The sequence below is a fragment of the Heloderma suspectum genome, chromosome 1 (genome assembly GCF_057233095.1).
Source record: "Heloderma suspectum isolate Gila_16-S chromosome 1, 16-S_ref, whole genome shotgun sequence".
NCBI classification, from domain to species: Eukaryota; Metazoa; Chordata; class Lepidosauria; order Squamata; family Helodermatidae; genus Heloderma; species Heloderma suspectum.
Window position 1 is genome coordinate 438,945,942 of NC_139458.1, and position 24,243 is coordinate 438,970,184.

The 24,243-nt window shown below is 47.6% G+C and overlaps 1 protein-coding gene across 3 annotated transcripts in view; it reads right to left on the reverse strand.

Moving 5' to 3' along the window:
- Nucleotides 1–2,384: 2,384 nt before the first annotated feature.
- LOC146360387 (nuclear GTPase SLIP-GC-like) overlaps nt 2,385–24,243 on the reverse strand; it is a 104,497-nt gene continuing 82,638 nt past the window's right edge. For all 3 annotated transcript variants that reach the window (XM_084830478.1, XM_084830400.1, XM_084830569.1), the window contains 5 exons: nt 20,364–20,502; nt 19,774–19,882; nt 6,827–6,963; nt 5,661–5,751; nt 2,385–3,663 (listed from right to left, as the gene is read on the reverse strand). In XM_084830478.1, coding sequence (XP_084686604.1) covers nt 3,599–3,663; nt 5,661–5,751; nt 6,827–6,963; nt 19,774–19,882; nt 20,364–20,502 — 541 coding nt within the window. In that variant the 3' untranslated portion in view covers nt 2,385–3,598. The remainder of the gene's footprint in view (nt 3,664–5,660; nt 5,752–6,826; nt 6,964–19,773; nt 19,883–20,363; nt 20,503–24,243) is intronic.

Below are 24,243 nucleotides of genomic sequence, written 5' to 3' on the forward strand. Positions count from 1 at the left end.
CCTTCTTCGATGTAGTCAGGGAAACCCCATTTTAAAGCTCTCCATTTTAGTTCTGTTTTTGGACTCAGTCATGGTGCTCTGGGCCAAGCCTATATTCAGTCTCCCCGTCAACATCACGAGTGCTTATTGTTTCACAATCATAATTGGAGATATCATCTAGTGGTGGTTCCTGAACAACGTAATACATAGTGGCGCCTAGGCAGAGTGGAGCTTTTCCGAGTGGTTCGTGGCCTGTTACAATCTGGGCCAGGCAGAGAAATGGTGGAACCCTCGGTAGCATGCTGTGACGAGTTTGCACGGCACTTTGAGGATAAAGGGTGTCATCACACGAGGCTTTTATCCTGTGATTGAGATTGGTCACTCACAGAAGTTTGTGGGTCCTGTACATGACGTCGGCAACCTCCAGCCCCTCTCTCATCCTTTCCAAGCAATTTTGCGGGTTAATTTGAAAGAGACATTTGTAATAAACAGATCCATTTCCAATTTTCCCATGGGTGGAAAAAAACGCAATGAGAAGAGCGCCACCTTGTGGCTGCATCAGTGAAACTTATAGAACTCCCAGATAAAGGGAGGAAATGGAGGGAGGAGGAGGGAAATGGGGCACATCATGATCCTGCGAAGGGAACGGAGGCAGAAAGTCCTGGTACAGTCGTGAGATTTCTGCATTGTGTGATGACACTCATGGCCGCTCAAATTCATCACAAATTGGATACCACAATTAATGTAGTTCCATTAGTAGAGGCGTCCAGAGCACCGTCTGGCCCAGTTTTATTGGATGAGTTTCAGTTGTTGAAGCCCAAGGATGCGGACAAGGTGCTTGGCCAAGTCTGGTCGACCACCCGTGTGTGCAACCCTTGCTTGTCTTGACTTATCCCATCAAACAAGGAGGGGATGTCCGGCTGGGCCCAGGAGGTTGTAAACGCCTCCTTGAGAGAGGGAGTGGTGCTGGCTACCCCTGAAAAAAATAATTAGGCCACTCGTGAAGAAGCCTAACCTGGATCTGGGGGATATTAACAAGTACAGGCTGGTGGCCAACATCCCCTTCCTGGGCAAGGTGCTTGAGCTGCTGGTTGCAGGACAGCTCCAGGCACTCTTGAATGAAACTGATTATCTAGACCCATTTCAGTTGGGCTTCAGGCCGGGTTTTGGGACAGAAACTGCCTTGGTTGCTCTGTGGGATGACCTTTGCTGGGAGAAGGACAGGGGGACTGCGACCCTGTTGATTCTCTTGGCTTTCGATAACATTGACCGTATCCTTCTGGACAGGTTGTCTGAGCTGGGAGTTGGAGGCACTGCGCTGCAGTGGTTCCACTCCTACTTGGCTGGCCGACTCCAGAAGGTGGTGCTAGGGGATTATTGCTCTGTGCCATGGCAATTATGCCATGGGGTTCAACAGGGGTCTATTATATCCCCCATGCTGTTCAATATCTACATGAAACCATTGGGGAAAGTTATCCAAAGGTGTGGGCTGAGGTGCCATCAATATGCAGTTGGCACCCAGCTCTACCTCTCTTTTTCATCAAAGCCAGGTGAGGCAGTAGCTGTTCTGAATGCCCATACCTCGGCATGGTAATGGACTGGATGAGGGCCAATAAACTGAGACTCAATTCAAACAAGACGGAGGTAATGTTAGTGGGTGGTTCATCAACCCAGCTAGGTAACTGTTCTGGAGGGGGTTGCACTCCCCCTAAAGGATCAGATTCATAGTTTGGGGGTGCTCTTGAACCCAGAACTCTCACAGCAGGCACAGGTGGAGTCGGTGGCAAGGAGCACATTTTATCAGCTTAGGCTGATATACCAACTTTGCCCTTATCTGGACAGAGATAGCCTAGCTATCAGTAAAATCCAGTGAGTCTTATCCTTAGCACTCATTTGCAGCCTCTAAATACAAGCTACACCGGGGAAATAGCAAGGGAGAAAAGGCTCTGTGCCACCCCACCCTCCACCCCACCTCACCCCCAGAAGATCGCACTTTCTCCCAGGGGCTGTTTTGTTTCCTGCTGGATCCTTTAAGGAGGAACATCATTCTCTGGGGCAGCCCAGCAGAAGGTGCATAACCAGTAAAAGCCTCTTCTTCAGGCAGACTGGCAAGACAGCTAACTCTCCCCTCTGTGCAGTACAAGGTCGCTGTCAATGAAATACACCTCTTTAATTTGTATTTTTATTCAAATTTCTAATGCAGAATAGCAAGCCAGACTAGCAAGAGCATAGAGCAGTTATGATCCACTGAGGCATTTACTTAAGCATAGCACATGGTTTGATGTTTCACTGACTTCCTGCACGAGTGTGTGTGTGAGTGTGTGTGTGTGTATATGTATATATATATGTATATATATATATATATGTATGTATATATATATATATATATATATATATATATATATATGCTTATTAAAACCTGAGTGGCCAACTCAGCAACTGAAGAAAGGAAGTATATCACACGTGTACCGATACGAAACTATGCAGGTCCCTTTCCTGGAGTGTTCAGGGAGGAGTTAGAAGTGTGAAGGTGCTTCTCTCTGTATCTTTCTCCCCTTGACTCTTCTTTTCCCTTCTCATTGGAGCACGAAAGCAGACTGGGGTGAACAAAATATTCTGTTCGAGTCCAGGGGAGTCACAAGTATTGGGTAGGAGATGCATTTCCCATAGTAACCATTCAATCACCATCTGACCGCTCCCACTCCCTCTAATAGCAAACTTCACTGGTTGAGTGCCAGCATGATTACAGCCAAAATGGGGCCACCAAGAAATCAGAGGGAAGTATATGTATGACTGGGAAACCCTGAGGTTTGCAGAAGTACAAAATCCCTTTTAAAAACTTAAGGGAGCAAAACAAAAACAGCCCAATAGAGACTGAGGGCTTTTGTACATGAGGCTTTTAACCCGCCACTTTACCGAGGCTTCTGCTTCCAGATTCTTTGTAGAATTAAGACTATATCCTTTACACATGTTTTCTACATGTTCCATTACACAACCGCTAGGTGGTGGTGTGGAATACCAGAATTGCTCAAGTACACTAGGGTTTCCTGCTGCCATTTCCAGAAAATATCAGAGTTTCCTCTATCTACAAAAAAGCCATGGGAATGGTTGCAAAAAGCAGGAGAGGCCCTGGAAAATTAAGATGTGTAAAGCACCAGCAAACTACTGTGAGTGAGGAATCATGAGTGCACAATAAATGCCTTGTGTAGAAAAGCCCTGAGGATGGAATGGAATGTTTTGGAGGAGGGCCTGGCTGGCCTGATGGAAGCCGGAATAAGGGTACTCCTATTAGGAGCTGAGAATACACTGCAGTTAGTTGTACAACTGACTGTATTTTACGGTAACTAAAGTGTGTTTTGGGTGGGTACTGCTATATGGAAATCTCAATAAGAATGCTACAATGAGAAAGAGCCCTTGTTAAAATCTGGACTGGTATAAAATTTAACAAAACGTGCTGGGAACCCTGAAGAATTCCCTTTCACATTAAGGTTTGCCACAAGGGCTGCACACATGACTGGAAATGCTCCAGAACTTTCAGGGCCCTTCACACGACTTAAGGCACAAACATATATAGCACAGAAATGGCGCTGTAAGAAGCCTTGTCCTCGTCATGCTTCCTTCATGGTCTGTTATTCTGTAACACGTCATGGAGCTTCTGGATATCTCTGCACTCATGCTCAATATCTGTTTGAAAAGAAAAGGTGGGGGAGAGGAATGATATGATTCGGCCATGTGATCTAATATTTGCAGACCAAACTCTGTTGCCCCACAAGAAGACTACGGACCCTTGTTCTGTGCGCACAGGGTGTGGTCAACGTTAAACGCAGAGGACTGGGAAGCAGGCAACACGCCCTCTAGCGAGGGCGGGGGGCAGGGGATGACTTCAGACAGTCCGGGGGCCAAGTTCCACCATCACCCTGATCCACTGCAGACCACACTCCCCCCGCCGCCACCCATGTGCCACAAAAAAGTGGGGAAAGGTGCTACAGAGGTTTAGATTTGATTCATCTAGCTTGAAAACAGGATAACTTTCTCCATTCTAAGCCTCTGCACAGGCTTGTCATGATTTTTCTCCCTTTTTTCCATGTAAAAAGAAAAAAATAAGGGCAGTGGCGAGTAATGGGGGCTGTACTGGGGGGCAGCGGGGCCACATGCAGCTTCTGATCGAGGTGGACAAGTGCTCTGAGCTGGTATCAGACGACTTCCGATGTCCTTGAGGCAGACGTTTGCATGGTTGCAACGTGACGCACAGCAAAAGACTAGATCCCCTCCTATAACACATGAGCCAAGGTGCCTCCAGTGCCCAGCTCACTCCAGGACAGGACTGGGACCAGAGGTCAGTGATAGGGGCGAACCCAAGTGGCCCTCCAATTTCAAGGGCAATAAAAGTATGAGCAATTCCACTGATTTTTTGGAGGCTGTGGAATTCGTCGCCAGGATTGTGGCCCGGGGCTTACGTTTCGCCCTGGTTCCTCCTTTCCTTGTTAGTGAGGGAAGGCGTGTTTGTGCATCGTTCATTGTGCAGAAGGCGGCCCTAGTGGATGGGGCCCTCTGTCTGCAGATGTCCAGGTGCAACCATGAGAACAGGAGCACTGTGCGCTGAGCAAAAGGGATGCATTCAGGGGCCTCCTCGTGCTCTTGTACTGACCCCTAGAACACTGAGCAATGCTGGCTCACGAAGCCCAGCCGCGGCTTGGCGATCCGATGCGCCTTGTTCGGGTCATGAGCCTCGGGCACCTCCGCAACGGGTCGGATGCTTACCTAGGGATGTCAGAGAATTCCGCCATGGATCTCGGGGAGGCCGAATGCCAGCGCATTTGGCCCCCCAAAATCGGTGGCAGAACGGTCTGCCCCCCCCCCCCCGGGATGGGACTTACCTTGGGCAGAACTTCCTGCTGGTGGCGGCAGCGGCGGCAGCCGGTCTTCCGACCGGCTGCCGCCGCCGCCATTTCCAGTTTTAAAAAAAACAAAACAAAAAAATGTGATAGGCTACGTAAAGATTTACGTAGCCTATCATGGCTAGATTTTTAAAAAACACCATGATAGGCTACGTAAATGTTTACGTAGCCTATCACAGCTGAGTAAAACAAAAAACAAAAAAACACGCGTACACAAATGGCGGAGCCCATGGGCACCACCGTTTGCGTTCCTTATTTTGGCATGTCTTAGTCTATGTAAACATTTTATTTTGGCACGTCTTAGTCTACGTAAACATTTACGTAGACTAAGATGGCGAAAATAAGGGGAGCGCAAATAGCGTCTACACTATTTGCGTTCCCCTTATTTTCGCCATCTTCGTCTACGTAAATGTTTACGTAGACTAAGACGTGCCAAAATAAGGGACACAAATGGCAGCGGCCATGGGCGCCGCCATTTGTATACGTGCGTTTTGTTTTGTTTTGTTTTACTCAGCCGTGATAGGCTACGTAAACATTTAGGTAGCCTATCACGGCTGACTGCAGGGACGCAAATGGCGGCGGCTACGACCGCCACCATTTGCGTCCCTGCTAGCCAGCGGCCGGATGTCCGGCCGCTGGAGGAGCCGGCTGGCAGCTCCGCAGAATCCCTGCGGAGCAGAGCCAGCCGGCCAGGATTTGGGTGGGAGGGATGGAGCGCCTCCCCCCCACCGCAAATGTCATCCTTTGAAAAGGTAAGTGACTTTCGTACATCTGTATGCTTACCTGGCAACTTCACGGCCAGCTGGTCCTGCTGCAGCAAGAGCAGTTTGAGCACAATGGAAGTTTCCTTTTTCAGCGTCCTCATGATTTCCTCCTGCACGACGCAAAGCACGACCCCATGAAACAACAAGCATCCACTGGGGAGGGGGGGGGGAGGGAGGGGACGTAACTCGGTGACGGAGCGCCTGCTTGACACGCAGGAGGTCCGCAGTTCGCTCCCCAGCGCCCCCGTCTAAAGGATCGCATTAATAGAGACCGCACATGTCTGAAGGTGCACATTACATGGCATTTTCCCAGCTTTATCTGAAAGGTGGTCACTAGTGTCTTTTTGCCCATGCGCTTTGTGCCTGAATTAATTGGGCAGATACGCCACCGCCTCTTCCTCCAAGCTGAATAAATGTGGGATCAGAACTTCTGCTTGGCCTTCGCAGAACCTTCCCTGCCTCTCCTGACTAACTCCAGATGTTGTGTGCGACTCCCATGAGTGAGTAATTTACGGCAACTAGGTTAGCATAGTTCAGCAAGCTTTTTACTTTGCATTTTTTTTGTCTTTTTGTTTTCCCTTCCTGTCTCTTATTGTATTCTTGTAATAAGGCTTTTCTCTTAATCTGGAAATTGTTGGTTTGATTATTGACCAAACTCCAGAGAGGGCGTGTGCTTTTTCTCCTCACACTGCTTAGGCTGTTTGGTCACATAGTGGACTGGGGGCTTGGCTGTCTGTCCACCTACTCTCAGGCAGTGCACCCCGACAGCTGGAGGAAACCCTGCTCTTCCCAGCTAAGGTGGGCAGGGGGGAGAAGGAACAGGTGGTGGCCCTTTCTACCAATTGCCTAACAACACAGAGAAAACATGATGAGTTTTAATCATCCTGGATGTGTCTTTAGTTATGACTGATAGTTCAATGTTGTTTTTAGTTATATGTTGTTTGTGTATATTGTCTGTGTGCTTTTATGTGTGTTTTTGTAAATGGCTTTAAAACTTTTTATATTGTATTTAATGTTTTAACTTCTGTAAACGACCCAGAGAGCTTCGGCTATGGGGCGGTATAGAAATGCAATAAATAAATAAAATAAAAAATAGCACAGAGGGTCTGACTATGTTATCTATGTGCAATAGATGCTCACCACAGATTGTGCTGAGAGTCAAAGACAAGGGGTTCCCCACTGTACCTTCAGTTCCAGGAAATGGCGCTTCATCTTATCTTTGGCCTTGTCAAACATCATGTTCGTCACCTCTCTCTCAATGTTTTCCCTGAGGATGGTCTTCATCTGTTCACAGGATCGGGGGCCCCTAATGGTTGAAGCCTCTATGGAAGCAAGAATGGTCAAAACGTCACTAGTGAGCAAGGGAGGAGGGGCTTACGTTTGGATAACCAGTGTTCCTGTGTCAAGGATGGAGAAGATCCCACTTCATGGACTTTCTCCTCTCAGTCTAACGGAATCGATGCAGTAGGTTAAGGCCCAACGGCAGGAAACAACATGTACATGTACAAGAAACAACATATTAATCCAACAGAATTAATTTCAGCCTAGGCTGGCATCTCCTTTGGGCCCCGCTTCTGAGCTTTCAAGAGGCACCTGACTGGCAAGTGCTGGAGTCAAAGTACTGGACTACATGGATACAAGATACACATCCAAATGGTCTTACTCATTTATTTCATTCATATCCTGCCTTTTCTCCTTTTGCAAGGAGCCCAAGGTTGCTTACATGGTGATCATCCTCTCTATTTTATTCTTACAACAACCCAGTGAGGTAGGCTAGGCTGAGAGCTGGTGAGTGGCCTGAACTCACCCGGTGTGCTTCATGGCCAAGGGGGAGACTAGAACCTGGATCTCCCAAGTCCCAGGCCAACCCTCTAACCACTACGCCACACTGGCTCTTATTATCTGTGGTTTAAGGCTGAGCTGAAACTTTCCCCCCTTGTTTCCATTTTCAAAAGGCATGAGAGGGCTCAAGCAGGCAACGGAACCATGTCACAGTGCACTGCTGTGCTTTGCAGCACCATGCGCTACCACGTGCATAAGAAGCAGCTGGCTGAAACAGTGCACCCGGGTGCGCACAGAAGTCGGAGTCATTGCAGCAGAACTCGGGCGGGGGGGCGGTAGGAGCAGCCTTGGAAAGCAGAGATAGCAGCAGTAGGGGACATGGGTGTCCATGGGAATTTCCCCCCTCGGGGGTGGGCAAAGCTGCACAGCAGTTTGCGGCGGTAATGCATGTGCATACAGCGCACCGCCACAACACACCTGTACACTTGCTTGTGTGTGCTGTTTGTTGCTCAGAGTCACATTTCATGACATTTGGAAGCCTACGCAGACCAGTAGAAGTTCCCGGGAATTAAGCAGAGCTGATGCAGAAGATTGTTATATTCAAGGACACATATAGGAAGTGGAAAGAAAGCCAAGCAACAAAGGAAGAGTGCAGGCAGGTAGCACAGAATGGCAGGGATGGCGTCAGGAAGGCTACAGCTGAGAACGAGCTGTGGTTAGCGAGGGATGCTAAGAGCAACAAAAAGGCTTTCTTCAGATACGTGCACTGTAAAAGGCAGAGGAAAGAAATGGTGGTTCAGCTATTAAATAAGGATGGCAAAACGATAACAGATGACAAAGAAAAGGCAGAGGTGCTCAATTCCTACTTCAGCTCAGTCTTCTCCCAAAAGAGGGTCTATGACCCCCCTGGAAAAGGCAAAGTGCAGGCTGAAGGGGCAGGATTGCAGCTTGAGGCATATGGTCAAGGAACACCTAATGACTTTGAATGAGTTCAAATCTCCAGGGCCAGATGAACTGCACCCTAGGGTAATAAAGGAACTGGCAGAAGAACTCTCAGAACCGCTTTCTATTCTCTTTGAGAAATCATGGAGGACGGGGGAAGTGCCAGATGACTGGAGGAGGGCTAACGTTGTCCCTATCTTCAAAAAGGGTAAAAAGGAGGAACCTGGGAACTACAGACCAGTCCATCTGGCATCAATCCCTGGGAAAATTCTGGAGCAGATGATAAAGGGATCCATCTGGAAGCACCTTGACAACAATGCCATGATTACTCGAAGCCAACATCAATTTGTCAAAAACAAGTCCTGCCAGACAAATCTGATCTCATTCTTTGATCAAGTCACCTCCCTTGTAGACCGTGGGAATGCTGTAGACGTCATATACCTTGACTTCAGCAAAGCTTTCGACAAAGTGCCCCATGATATGCTGATGAGCAAACTAGCTAAAAGTGGGCTAGATGAAACAATGATCCGTTGGATCCACAGTTGGCTACAGAATCGGACTCAAAGAGTGCTTCTCAATGGGACCTTCTCAAACTGGGGAGAGGTAACAAGTGGGGTACTGCAGGGCTCAGTCCTGGGCCCAGTGCTCTTCCACATTATTATTAATGACTTGGAGGAGAAGGTGCAGGGAATGCTGATCAAATTTGCAGATGACACAAAATTGGGTGGGATAGCTAATACTTTGGAAGACAGAAACAAAATTCAAAGTGATCTGGATAGACTGGAGCGTTGGGCAGAAAACAACAGAATGACATTGAATAGGGATAAATGCCAAGTTCTGCACCTAGGAAAAAGAACCCAAATGCACAGTTACAAGATGGAGGATACATGGCTCAACAACACTATAAGCGAGAAGGATCTTGGAATTGTTGTTGATCACAAGCTGAATATGAGCTAACAATGTGATGTGGCTGCAAAAAAGGTAAATGCCATTTTGGGCTGCATTCATAGAAGCATAGCTTCCAAATCCCAGGAAGTACTAGTTCCCCTCTACTCAGCACTGGTTAGGCCTCATCTGGAGTACTGTGTCCAGTTCTGGGCAACACACTTTACGAAGGATGCAGACAAGCTGGAGAGGGTTCAGAGGAGGGCAACAAAGATGATATGGGGACTGGAAACAAAGCCCTATGAAGAGAGACTGAAAGAACTGGGCCTGTTTAGCCTTGAGAAGAGAAGACTGAGGGGAGATGTAATAGCGCTATTCAAGTACTTGAAAGGCTGTCCCAGAGAGGAAGGCAGGATCTCTTCTCGATCATCCCAGAGTGCAGGACACGGCTCAAGTGACAGGAAGCTAGAGGCCATGACAGGCTTGAAGGCCATGGGGGCATGCTTAATATTGGGGGGGCGGGACACTGGCCTGCTGAGCTTACAGTGCACTCCTAGGCCCTCCTCTACAGGCAACGCACAATAGATTCAGGTACCTTCACAGGAGTGTTCTTTCTTTCTTTCTACAATGCATAAGAAAACTCTAACTAGGAGAGAGATGGGGAGAGGTCCCACTTGGGCCTCCTGCAAAAGCTAAAAATTGCAGGTTCTCTTAAAGATACGTATCACAACAACCCTTTCTGCCCCTTAAGAAATTGCACTGCTGCTACAATCAATTTCACAGCCCTGTCTGCAGTTCCCTAAAACACAAAGAATGCTGGACTGTGCTGCACAGTGGTCATCCACCACTCTGACACCCCTCTGCAAAATGAGAACAACACTGGGCTACTCTGCAAGACTCATGCATTTGTCAGCCGAGGCAGCCCTGCCCCTGCAATATGGGTATAATAGTGATGAACTTTATCTGCACATATTGTCAAGGTAATTTTTAAAATATTTATAAACTCAGCAAAAAGTATTAACAAGACCTAAGTTATAGCATCCCCTTCATGGATCACTGCCTTGTTGTGGCGAAGGGGCTTGCGCAACTCAGTGAAGCCATAAGCTATGCCGTGCAGGGCCACCCAAGACGGACAGGTCATGGCGGAGAGTTCTGACAAAATGTGGTCCACTGGAGAAGGAAATGGCAACCCACTCCAGTATTCCTGCCAAGAAAGCCCCACGGAACGTAGCACAAAGCTAAAAGAGATGACGCCGGAAGATGAGCCCCTCAGGTTGGAAGGTGTCCAATATGCTACTGGGGAAGAGCAGAGGGAATTTCCAAGTAGCGCCAGAAAGAGTGAAGTGGCTGGGCCAATGCCGAAAGGACACTCAGCTGTGGATGAGTCTGGTGGTGAAAAGAAAGTCCGATGCTGTAAAGAACAATATTGTTTAGGAACCTGGAATGTCAGATCAATGAATCAAGGTAAGCTGGAGGTGGTCAAACATGAGATGGCAAGATTGAACATCGACATCTTGGGAATCAGAGAACTAAAATGGACAGGCATGGGCGAATTTAATTCAGGTGACCATCATATCTACTACTGAGGGCAAGAATCCCTTAGACGAAATGGAGTAGCACTCATAGTCAACAAAAGGGTGGGAAAAGCAGTACTGGGGTACAATCTCAAAAACGATAGAATGATCTCAGTACGAATCCAAGGCAAACCATTCAACATCACAGTAATTCAGGTCTATGCCCCAACCACTGATGCCGAAGAAGCTGAGGTTGATGGGTTCTATGAAGACCTACAGCACCTTCTAGAACTAACACCAAAAAAAGATGTCCTCTTCATCATAGGGGATTGGAATGCTAAAGTAGGAAGTCAAGAAATCACCGGGATAACAGGCAAGCATGGCCTTGGTGTACAAAATGAAGCAGGACAAAGGCTTATAGAGTTTTGCCAAGAGAACACGCTGATCATAGCAAACACTCTTTTCCAACAGCACAAGAGGTGACTCTACACGTGGACATCACCAGATGGTCAATATCGAAATCAGATTGATTATGTCCTTTGCAGCCAAAGATGGAGAAGCTCTATACAGTCAGTCAAAAAAAGACCTGGAGCTGACTGTGGCTCAGATCATGAGCTGCTTCTTGCAAAATTTCGGCTTAAATTGAAGAACGTAGGGAAAACCACTAAACCATTCAGGTATGACCTAAATCATATCCCTTATGAATACACAGTGGAGGTGAGGAATAGATTTAAGGGATTAGACCTGATAGACAGAGTGCCTGAGGAACTATGGATGGAGGTCCGTAACATTGTTCAGGAGGCAGCAACTCAATTCATCCCAAAGAAAAAGAAATGCAAGAAAGCCAAGTGGCTGTCTGATGAGGCTTTACAAGTAGCTGAGGAAAGAAGGGAAGCGAAAAGCAAGGGAGAAAGGGGAAGATATAGCCAACTGAATGCAGAGTTCCAGAGAATAGCAAGGAGAGACAAGAAGGCCTTCTTAAATGAACAATGCAAAGAAATCGAGGAAAACAACAGAATGGGAAAGACTAGAGATCTCTTCAAGAAAATTGGAGATCTCAAGGGAACGTTTTGTGCAAAGACGGGCATGATAAAGGACAAAGAAGGCAGGGACCTAACAGAAGCAGATGAGATTAAGAAGAGGTGGCAAGAATACACAGAAGAACTATACAGGAAAGATCTGAATGTCCCTGATAGCCATGATAGTGCGGCCACTGAACTTGAGCCGGACATCCTCGAGAATGAAGTCAAGTGGGCCTTAGGAAGCATTACTAACAACATAGCTAGCGGAGATGACAGTCTTCCAGCTGAGCTATTTAAAATCCTAAAAGATGATGCTGTTAAAGTGCTGCATTCAATATGCCAACAAATCTGGAACACTCAACAGTGGCCACAACACTGGAAAAGGTCAGTTTACGTTCCAATTCCAAAGAAGGGCAATGCCAAAGAGTGTTCAAACTACCGCACAATTGCGCTTATTTCACATGCCAGCAAGGTGATGCTCAAAATCCTACAAGCTAGGCTTCAGCAGTATGCGAACCGAGAACTACCGGAAGTACAAGCTGGGTTTCAAAGAGGCAGAGGAACTAGAGATCAAATCGCCAACTTTCGCTGGATCATGGAGAAAGCAAGAGAATTCTAGAAAAACGTCTATTTCTGCTTCATTGACTACGCTAAAGCCTTTGATTGTGTGGATCACAACAAACTGTGGCAAATTCTTAAAGTGATGGGAGTACCAAAGCTATGGCAAACCTAGACAGCATAGTCAGAAGCAGAGACATCAACTTGCCGACAAAGGTCCGTCTAATCAAAGCTATGGTTTTCCCAGTAGTTAATGTATGGCTGTGAGAGCTGGACTATAAGGAAGGCTGAGCACCGAAGATGCTTTCGAACTGTGGTGGTGGAGAAGACTCTTACGAGTCCACTGGACTGCAAGGAGGTCAAATCAGTCCATCCTAAAGGAAATCAACCCTGAGTGCTCATTGGAAGGACAGATACTGAAGCTGAAGCTCCAATATTTTGGCCACCTAATGCGAAGAGAAAACTCTCTGGAAAAGACCCTGATGCTGGGAAAGACTGAAGGCAAAAGGAGAAGGGGACGACAGAGGATGAGATGGCTAGATAGCATCACCAATGCAATGAATATGAACTTGAGCACACTCCGGGAGAGAGCGCAGGACAGGAAGGCCTGGCGTGCTATGGTCCATGGGGTCACGAAGAGTCGGACACGACTGAACGACTGAACAACAACAAGTTATATCATGAACTGTCTTTGCGCTACTGGGGGTGGGGGGGCGGAGGGGTAGACATACTACTACCCAAACCCAGCTACAGGAAAGCCCTGGATTTCTAAATTGTTTCTTTTGAGGCTCCAATTACTTCCTAACAGGGAAGACCCCCAAAACACTTAACACACCCAGAAGGATGTGTGAACCATTGCTGTGATTTCATTCATTGGCTAAACACACTAAATGGTGGGTATTTCCAAGTAGTGCCAGAAAGAGTGAAGTGGCTGGGCCAAAGCCGAAAGGACACTCAGCTGTGCCGTGCAGGGCCACCCAAGACGGCCAGGTCATGGTGGAGAGTTCTGACAAAATGTGGTCCACTGGAGAAGGCAATGGCAACCCACTCCAGTATTCCTGCCAAGAAAACCCCATGGAACGTATCACAAGGTGAAAAGAGATGACGCCGGAAGATGAGCCCCTCAGGTCAGAAGGTGTCCAATATACTACTGGCGAAGAGCAGAGGGAATTTCCAAGTAGCGCCAGAAAGAGTGAAGTGGCTGGGCCAAAGCTGAAAGGACACTCAGCTGTGGATGTGTCTGGTGGTGAAAAGAAAGTCCGATGCTGTAAAGAACAATATTGTTTAGGAACCTGGAATGCAAGATCAATGAATCAAGGTAAGCTGGAGGTGGTCAAACATGAGATGGCAAGATTGAACATCGACATCTTGGGAATCAGCAAACTAAAATGGACAAGCATGAGCAAATTTAATTCAGGTGACCATCATATCTACTACTGTGGGCAAGAATCCCTTAGAAGAAATGGAGTAGCACTCATAGTCAACAAAAGGGTGGGAAAAGCAGTACTGGGGTACAATCTCAAAAACGACAGAATGATCTCGTTAATGATCTCGTTCACTCGTTCAGTCGTGTCCGACTCTTCGTGACCCCATGGACCACAGCACGTCAGGCCTTCCTGTCCTGCGCTCTCTCCCAGAGCGTGCTCAAATCCATATTCATTGCCTCGGTGATGCTATCTAGCCATCTCATCCTCTGTCATCCCCTTCTCCTTTTACCTTCAGTCTTTCCCAGCATCAGGGTCTTTTCCAGGGAGTTTTCTCTTCGCATTAGGTGGCCCAAATATTTGAACTTCAGCTTCAGTATCTGTCCTTCCAATGAGCAGTCAGGGTTGATTTCCTTTAGGACTGACTGATTTGACCTCCTTGCAGTCCAAGGGACGCGTAAGAGTCTTCTCCAGCACCACAGTTCGAAAGCATCGATTCTTCGGCGCTCAGCCTTCTTTATAGTCTAGCTCTCACAGCCATACATTACAACTGGGAAATTTCACATACCCAACCATATATATGTTGGGTGGGGGGGCACACAAAGGCAGTGTACATAAGGAGTGCATCTTCCCTTGTGATGGAATCTCAAGTAATTCCCAAGGAATTACTTCTGAGAAAAGACTCGCAGGATCAAGCTTAAGGAAGTAATCACATGCACTATTATTATTATTATTATTATCATCATCATCATCATTAATTACATTTCTATACTGCCACATAGCCAAGGCTCTCTGGGCGGTTTACAAAGATTAAAAACATTTGGCAGTAAATGTGAATTTTTTAAAAATGCTATGGGGAAAAATCTGCATATTCATGTAAATGCACATTGCAAGCTCAACATCTACATTTAAAACCTGTCCCCATTCTGCCAGCCCCATGGAAGCTTCAAAGGCTGCAGACCAGTGCACACTTCCCTAGGGGCAAAAGTAAGCCCTTGTGAATTCAGTGGGGATGAATTGGAGTGAACATATTCTTAGTATTGGACTAGAAGATCCTTACTACAGCTTCCTGAGGAGAAAACTCCACTGAATGCAACAGGGTAGACGTCTAAGTAAACTTGCTTTGGGTTGGGCTGTGTATGTGAGCCTGCCCTCCAAACCCCCCCCCCCCAGCAGGTACACAAACTGTCCCATACAGAAACTGTCCCATACCGTCTGTTTCCTGCCTCCCAGTTGAGCAGAGCAGAGCAGAGCAAGCTGCTCCAGCTGGTCCAGGGACTACAGAAGCAAGCAAGCTCCCAGAGAGCGAGCGACCAGAGCGAGTGGACAGGGGGAGCAAACAGGAGTTGGCCAGGGAAGTTGCGGTGGTAGAAGAGACAAAGGAGACAGAGGCTAAGAGGTAAGTGGGCTGCAGGAAGCCCAGGGAGCTGCCCTTTCTGAGTGGCTGTGAGCTCACCAGGTGCTTCTGAGAGCTCCAACTGAATTGGGGGGGGGGGTGGCCTGAGTATTCGCAGCAGCTGAGTGGGTGGGAAGCTTCAGTCTGTTTCCCGCCTCCCAGCTGAGCAGAGCAGAGCAAGCTGCTCCAGCTAGTCCAGGGACTACAGAAGCAAGCAAGCTCCCAGAGAGCGAGCAAACAGGGGGAGCGAACAGGGGGAGCAAACAGGAGTTGGCCAGGAGAGTTGCAGTGGTAGAAGAGACAAAGGAGACAAAGGAGACAGAGGCTAAGAGTGGGACTCTGCTTTTAAACTCTACTGAGTAGAGGAGCAGGCACAGGCTAGTCTACAACCATCACAAAGCTAGAAACAGAAAGGGAAAAGAGGCAATGGAAGGACAGGACTCTCCAGTGGTGGTGACCTGTAAGGTGTGTGCAATGTTTGCTTTTTTGCCTGAAAACAACTTGGCCTACACCTGCAACAAGTGCAAGTTGATCACGCTGCTGGAAGAAAAAGTAAGCGGACTGGAGCGGCGACTGTCGACCCTCCAGGGAATAAGAGAACACGAAGAGTTCTTGGACAGAATCGGGGAACTACAGCAGCAAAGGGAAGACCAGAAGCTTGAAGAGCAACAGCAAGATGACGCAGAAGTGGGAAATGCTGAGGTGAAGAAAAATGGAGTAGAGGATGCTCCTCGGAAAAGGGTGACAGGAGAAGAGGAACAAGACGCTACTCTGCACCAGTGGAAGCAGTGGAGCTGTGGAACCGATTCCAGGCACTTGCGAATGAGACTGGAGGACAGCCTGCAGAGGAGGAATCACAGGGGAACCTACATGAGAGTGAGCAAGAGGCTGAGGGTCAGTCAAACAGAGGCGATGAAACCCAGGCCTACAACAAGAAGAAGAGAAGAGTGGTAGTAGTGGGAGACTCCTTGGGGTGTGGGATCAAGACCCAAGTATGTCGCGAAGACCCATGGACTCGCCAGGTATGTTGTCTCCTGGGAGGTTGCCTGCACTCATAAAGCCCACTGACAGGTATCCCTTTCTTCTCATCCATGTGGGAACAAATGATACCGCCAAGCGGAGCTATGAGGAAATCATGTCAGACTTTGAAGCTCTGGGAAGGAAACTCAAGAACTTTGGGGCCCAGATCGTTTTCTCATCCATCCTTCCAGTAGTTAGAAGAGGGATAGAAAGGGAACGAAAAATACTCTGGGTGAACGACTGGCTACGAAGGTGGTGCCGAGGAGAGAGATTTGGATTCTGGGACCATGGGCTATACTTCCTGGAAGATGGGCTTCTGGCAAGGGACGGGTTGCACCTCACAAAGGATGGGAAGAATGTGTTTGGCCACAGCATGAAGAACTTCATCAGGAGGGCTTTAAACTGAATCCTACAGGGAAGGGAAATGTTTACCTTTTACTTTAACAATGGACGAAGGCGCATGCACTGCAACGGAGAGAACAGCTCTGACAGAGCCCAATAATAGTCTTCAGACACATGTAGGAAGAAAGCCAGACTATGAAGCACATGGTCTTCGATGTCTATATACTAATGCCCAGAGTATGGGAAACAAACAGAACAAACTTGAACTCTTAATACAGGAGGGAAATTATGACTTGACAGGTATAACTGAGACTTGGTTGGGATGACTCTCATGACTGGAATACAGCAATTAAAGGATATAACTTGTTCAAAAAGAACAGGAGGAACAGAAAGGGAGGTGGAGGTGCACTGTATTGAAAAATACGTATCTCTGCACAGGAATACAGGAGGATGAGCTTGGTAGCCCCATCGAGAGCATCTGGATCAAAATAAATGGAGCAAAGAATAAAAGGAACCTGGTAGCTTGTTATGTTCACCGCTCCAGAATCTGGTAGATATGGAGCAGTATATAAATGCTGTACATAAATGAATAAAATAATGCCTTACTCTGAACAATAGGGTTAGGGCAATGGGGGAAACCGCTGCTGTCTCATAAGATCCTAATGGCTTATTCAATGAAAACTCAACTATAAAATCTAGAATTGTTTGATAACCTTAGTTTGAGCAGATATAGAAGTAGAGGAAGGGCAATGAGGGAAGCCGTTACTGTCTGCTGAAAGAGAAGCGTGGCCCATAAGGATGTCAAAACCTTGATATCTGATCAAAGCAGTATGTGTCTTGACATGGCAACAGTGCACAGATGCTGGAAGTACGTAAATTCTTTGTGAAGCTTATGCCCACATCATAGAGGGTAAAATCCCTCATACTAAGCCTGGTCCTAGAACCCCTGGTCCCAGAACCTCCAGAATGCTTCTCTTAGCATTGCTTAGCTGAACTAGGGATGTATGAAAGTCTTACCTGGCTCTGTGCTGGGTAATCCACGGTAGTGGGGAGGCGCTCCGACCCTCCCCCCGGAATCCTCCCCGGCCAGCTCTGCGGAGCTGCAACCGGGCTGCTGCAGCTGCAAATGGCGGCCGTCATAGCGGCCGCCATTTGCGTCCTTGCAGTCAGCCGTGATAGGCTACGTAAGTATTTACATAGCCTATCACAGCGAAGAGCAGGGGCGCAAATGGTGTAGTGGCGAGACCACCCGGAGCCGCCGCATCCACCGCCAGGTAAGCTCAGTCCCGGGGGAATTCCGTGGGGTGGCGGGGGGGAGGCCATTCCGCCACGGATTCCAGGAGGCCGGATTCTAAAGAATCCTCACTGGAGTCCATGGCAGAATTCTCTGACATCCCTAAGCTGAACCCCTCCAAAACTATCACTACCGTGGACTCCTGCCGGGCAGTATTTTTAAGGGGATTTTTTTTTTTTTTTTAATTAAGTTCTGGGGGATTCTGCTGTGTTTTTAGGGGTCGGTAGCCTGCCTGATAGGCGGGAGCGAGGGGGCATGTGTCCACCTGATGGAGGCAGTGGGGGGAGTGTTGGGGGCCAGAAGATATCGAGGCTGGGCGGCAGGCGCTGGCGGAGCGCGTGGGGCAGGCTGTGCCAGGTAAGGGGAACAAAGGGGAGATGTCTAATATGTTCACTGTTCCGGGCCTGTCCAGAGCCAAAGGATGGCTGGGGAAGACATGACTCCATCTTTGGGCCTTCATTTGCTGCTCTGCAATGCCAGGTCTGTTACCCAGAAAACATCCCTCATCCACGACATGATCCTGGACGAGGGTGCAGACCTGGCATGTATTACGGAGACCTGGCTGGCCGAGGCTGCTGCTCCAACCCTTGCAGCCATGTGTCCAGCTGGATTTTCGTATGCACAGCAGCCGAGGGCTGGGGATCGGGGAGGGGGAGTGGCTGTTATCTACCGAGAGTCCTTGGTCTTCACCAGACCCCCTCTCCGGGAGACCAAGGTTGCTGAGTGCATGTACTGGAGGTTGGGCCTGAAGGGCAGTCTGGGGATTCTGCTCGTGTACCGTCCACCCCGCTGCACAACTGACTCCCTGGCTGAGGTGCTTGAGGTGGTCTCTGATGTGCGTGCACAGTCCCCTAACGTATTGGTGTTGGGGGACTTCAACGTACATTCAGAGGCCATCCTCACAGGAGCACCTCAGGACTTCATGGAGACCATGGCTTCCTGGGAGCTGCACCATATTCTAACTGGGCCCACCCATGTAGCCGGTCATGCGCTAGACCTTGTGTTTGTTTCTGGAGAAGCGGGGAGTGATCGGGAAGTCGGGGGTATATCCACCACCCCCTTGTCATGGTCAGATCACTATCTGGTGACGTTAGACTTCTCGGTTCCACAACCCCTCCGCAGGGGTGGAGGACCCATCAAAATGGTCCGCCCCAGGCGTCTTATGGATCCGAATGGATTCCTGAACGTGCTTGGGGATTCTCTGGGGCAGTGCTGTACCAACTCCATCTGATACGGTGGCTGCGCCTCTTCCTTCCCGACCATCTGCTCCCATCGGTAGTACATGCCCTGGTCTCCTCTCGTTTAGACTACTGTAATGCGCTCTACGTGGGGTTACCCTTGAAGACGGTTTGGAAGCTGCAGCTGGTACAGAACGCAGCGGCTTGCCTGATTACAAGCAGCCGCCGGCGAGATCACATCACTCCAGTGCTGAAGGAGTTGCACTGGTTACCAGTTGTTTTCCGGGCCAAATTCAAGGGGTTGGTTTTGACCTTTTAAACCCTATATGGTTCCGGCCCAGCCTATCTTAAGGAGGGCCTCCAGCAACACCAGACAGGCTGCTTAACAAGATCAGCCTTGGATGGCCTTCTCTCTGTCCCATCAGCCAAGACAGCTAGACTGGTGGGGATGAGGGAGAGGGCCTTTTCTGTGGTGGCCCCCACTCTGTGGAACTCCCTCCCTAGGGAACTCCATCATGCCCCCTCTTTAATGAGCTTCTGCTGTGCATTAAAAACATGGTTGTTCAGGCAGGCATTTGGGGTGGGTTAGGGTATTTTAGAAAATGTTTTTATTGTAGAATTTTATTGTTTTAAACTGTTTTATTATATGCTGTACATCGCCCAGAGTGGCTGGGTGACCAGCCAGATGGGCAATTAATAAATTTAATACATAAAAATAATACATAAAATAAAACATGAAACCCATCCCTAACTGCCTCACAGGAAAATCTCCTACCTTTATAATAGGGCCTCAGATCACTTTGGATGGATGCTGGAAGACTCTGGTAGATAATTATCTTCCTCTGAAGAATCTCTGCCTTGAGTTTCTTCAGGATGATGTTTGTCTGTGGGGATCAATGAAAAGTTCAGGAACTTCTCCCAACAGTCTCTCACTCCCAGAAATGTTCTTCTGAAACGAGCTTGTCTCCTGATGAACAAACAGCACAAGTGCTCTACCACGTCTGCCTCTGCTCTCCATTGCCTTCCATGTGCAAATCAACGTGCTGGATTGGTGCTGAGGAAACCCCAATGACACCTCAAGCCCCGGATCCCCTGCTCCTCTGTGCCCATCTGACAAAGGCACGCAGGGAGGGATTATTCATTGCTGTCCCACAACTATGGAATCACCACCACCACCACCAGCCAGCTAGAGAAGCCGAAACATCTCCTGGAAGTGTTATAAATAAAACCAAGATCATAAAATCCCCATTTAAGCACTTTGTGTGGGTGGGATGGGGAAGAAACCTTGGCTTTGCCAAGAAACCTTGTACTTTGGCTTTGCTTCCCCTGGTAAATACTTCTGCTTCTGTCTCGGTATGAACTTACTTCATGGATGAGAACTTTAATCTTGCCATTGTCATCAGGTATTTTGTTGCCTCTTGCAATCTGATGAATCTTCTCCTGCACCTCATTTATAAATGTCTCCAAATGGAACCAGAGATTGGATCTGGTATTTTTTTGGGTTCTGTTTGAATAAGAAGGAAAGTGCTGAGAACATAGCAATGAGCTTCATCCCTAGTCATGCTCTGAACAGCAGGTGAGGAGGCGCCAAATCAGAGTGGCGACTGTGGAAGGGGCACCTGTGGCCCAGTCTGGACATCCATCTCAGGTATGAAATGCGTGTGCTTTAGTATTCAACAGTAGACTATCAATCTATTGGCAAAATACAACATCCTATTTGAAAAAAAACAACACAGTTTCTTACAGAACATAAATTTAAATAAGACAAATAAACGACTGAATAAATATAGCATGAGTTCAATATTACAATGAAACAATCTAGACTTAATACATAACAAGTACAGAGCAAGATTACAACAGGGTAAGGCAAAAAAGCCCTAACCCAGGCCAGTCCTAGCTTCAACTGCTGGGCTTGCTGCCCTCCAAGGGGCTACAGCAGCCCAGCTTAACTACAGTTCAGAGATACTGGGTGAGGGTCTTCTTACCAGGCTAGATGGGTCACAGCTGGCTCCTTCCTCTCTCCTCTAGAGGAGGCTGGCAGCAGCAAGGGGGAAATATTGGGGAGTGCCAATTAATGCTAAATCCTCATCCACAGCCCCCCACGTTTTCTGGCAGGTAGTGCTGGTCTGACTGTGTTCGCAAGCTGTATGACTTTTACGAATGAATGACGTAAGAACTTGAGTGGATGTGGACATATTTGCACATGAAAGGCTGTGCCTGGGTGGAGATCTGGCCAGCCTCACTGCTCCACCTGAAAGTAACTGTGGCATTCTGGAGGGAGGGAGGAGGTGGCTGTCACATGCAGGTAATGAGCCCAAGCCACAAAGGGAAAAATACAAATGGACAAGAGACAGAAGGGGGCGGTCCTGTGTGTGAAGCCACAGAACAGACAGACAAGTTTTGTTTTGAAGGACTGTAGGAAGTGTTTAGAATTAGAGACGGACTAGTTCACCCTGCTTCAGCAAAGGAGATGGTTACCTTGTCGTGGTGCTGGAGCTTGAGCACCTCAATGACATCATGAGCTAAACCGTGAAGGGACACCCAAGACGGGAAGGTCATGGCAGAGAGGTCAGACTAAATACGATCCCTGGGGAAGGAAACGGCAACCCACCCCAGTATTCTTGCCATGAAAACTAAATGGATCAGTACAACCAGAAATATGTCGGTATACCATCGGAAGATGGGACTCCCAGGTCGGAAGATGGTCAAAATGCTACTGGGGAGGAACAGAGGATAAGTTCAACTAGCCCCAGATGTGATGACGCAGCTAGCTCAAAGCCGAAAGGACGGCTAGCAGCCGATGGTGCTGGTGGTGAACAACGAATCCGATGTTCTAAAGATCAACACACCATAGGAACCTGGAATGTAAGATCTATGAGCCAGGGCAAATTGGATGTGGTTATTGGGGAGATGTCAAGATTAAATATAGACATTTTGGGTGTCAGTGAACTGAAATGGACTGGAATGGGCCACTTCACATCAGATGACCACCAGATCTACTACTGTGGACAAGAGGACCACAGAAGAAATGGAGTAGCCTTCACAATTAATAATAAAGTGGCTAAAGCAGTGGTTGGATACAATCCAAAAAATGACAGAATGATCTCAATTTGAATTCAGGGTAAGCCATTTAACATCACAGTGATCCAAATATACGCCCCAACCACAGATGCTGAAGAAGCAGAAGCAGATCAGTTCTATGAGGATCTGCAGCACCTACTGGATAGTACACCAAAAAAAGATGTTATTTTCATTACAGGAGACTGGAATGCTAAGGTGGGTAGTCAAACGACACCTGGAATTACAGGCAAGCATGGTCTGGGAGAACAAAATGAAGCAGGACATAGGCTGATAGAATTTTGCCAAGACAACTCACTGTGCATAACAAACACTCTCTTCCAACAACCTAAGAGACGACTTTATACATGGACTTCACCAGACGGTCGACACCGAAATCAGATTGACTACATCCTTTGTAGCCAAAGGTGGCGGACATCTGTGCAGTTGGTAAAAACAAGGCCTGGAGCTGATTGTAGTTCAGATCACGAACTTCTTATTGCACAATTTAGAATCAGACTAAAGAGAATAGGGAAGACCCCCAGATCAGTTAGATATGAGCTCACGAATATTCCTCATGAATATGCAGTGGAAGTGAAGAATAGATTTAAGGGACTAGATTTAGTAGATAGGGTCCCGGAAGAACTATGGACAGAAGTCTGCAACATTGTTCAGGAGGCGGCAACAAAAAACGTCCCAAAGAAAAAGAAAACCAAGAAGGCAAGATGGCTGTCTGCTGAGACACTGGAAGCAGCTCAAGAAAGAAGGAAAGCAAAAGACAACAGTGATAGGGGGAGATATGCCCAATTAAATGCAAAATTCAAGACGTTAGCCAGAAGAGATAAGGAATTATTTTTAAACAAGCAATGTGCGGAAGCGGAAGAAGATAATAGAATAGGAAGAACAAGAGACCTCTTCCAGAAAATTAGAATCATCGGAGGTAAATTCCAGGCAAGAATGGGTATGATCAAAAACAACGATGGCAAGGACCTAACAGAAGCAGAAGAGATCAAGAAGAGGTGGCAAGAATATACGGAAGATCTGTATAGGAAGGATAATCATATCGGGGATAGATTTGACGGTGTGGTCAGTGAGTTAGAGCCAGACATCCTGAAGAGTGAGGTTGAATGGGCCTTAAGAAGCATTGCTAATAACAAGGCAGCAGGAGATGACGGTATCCCAGCTGAACTGTTTAAAATCTTGCAAGATGATGCTGTCAAGGTGATGCATGGCATATGCCAGCAAATTTGGAAAACACAAGAATGGCCACCAGATTGGAAAAAATCAACCTATATCCCCATACCAAAAAAGGGAAGCACCAAAGAATGTTCAAACTATCGAACAGTGGCACTTATTTCACATGCCAGTAAGGTAATGCTCAAGATCTTGCAAGGTAGACTCCAGCAATTCATGGAACGAGAATTGCCAGATGTACAAGCTGGGTTTCGAAAAGGCAGAGGAACTAGAGACCAAATTGCCAATATCCGCTGGATAATGGAGAAAGCCAGGGAGTTTCAGAAAAACATCTATTTCTGTTTTATTGACTATTCTAAAGCCTTTGACTGTGTAGATCATCACAAATTGTGGCAAGTTCTTGGTGGTATGGGGATACCAAGTCATCTTGTCTGCCTCCTGAGGAATCTGTATAACGACCAAGTAGCAACGGTAAGAACAGACCACGGAACAACGGACTGGTTTAAGATTCGGAAAGGAGTACGGCAGGGTTGTATACTCTCACCCTACCTATTCAACCTGTACGCAGAACACATCATGTGACGTGCTGGGCTTGATGAAGCCAAGGCTGGAGTTAAAATCGCTGGAAGAAACATTAACAATCTCCAATATGCAGATGATACCACTTTGATGGCTGAAAGCGAGGAGGAGCTGAGGAACCTCATGACGAAGGTGAAAGAAGAAAGTGCAAAAGCTGGGTTACAGTTCAACCTCAAAAAAACCAAGATTATGGCAACCAGCTTGATTGATAACTGGCAAAAAGAGGGAGAAAACGTGGAGGCAGTGACAGACTTTGTCTTTCTAGGCGCAAAGATTACTGCAGATGCTGACTGCAGCCAGGAAATCAGAAGACGTTGACTTCTTGGGAGGAGAGGAGAGCAATGACAAATCTTGATAAAATAGTGAAGAGCAGAGACATCACACCGACAACAAAGGTCCGCATAGTTAAAGCAAT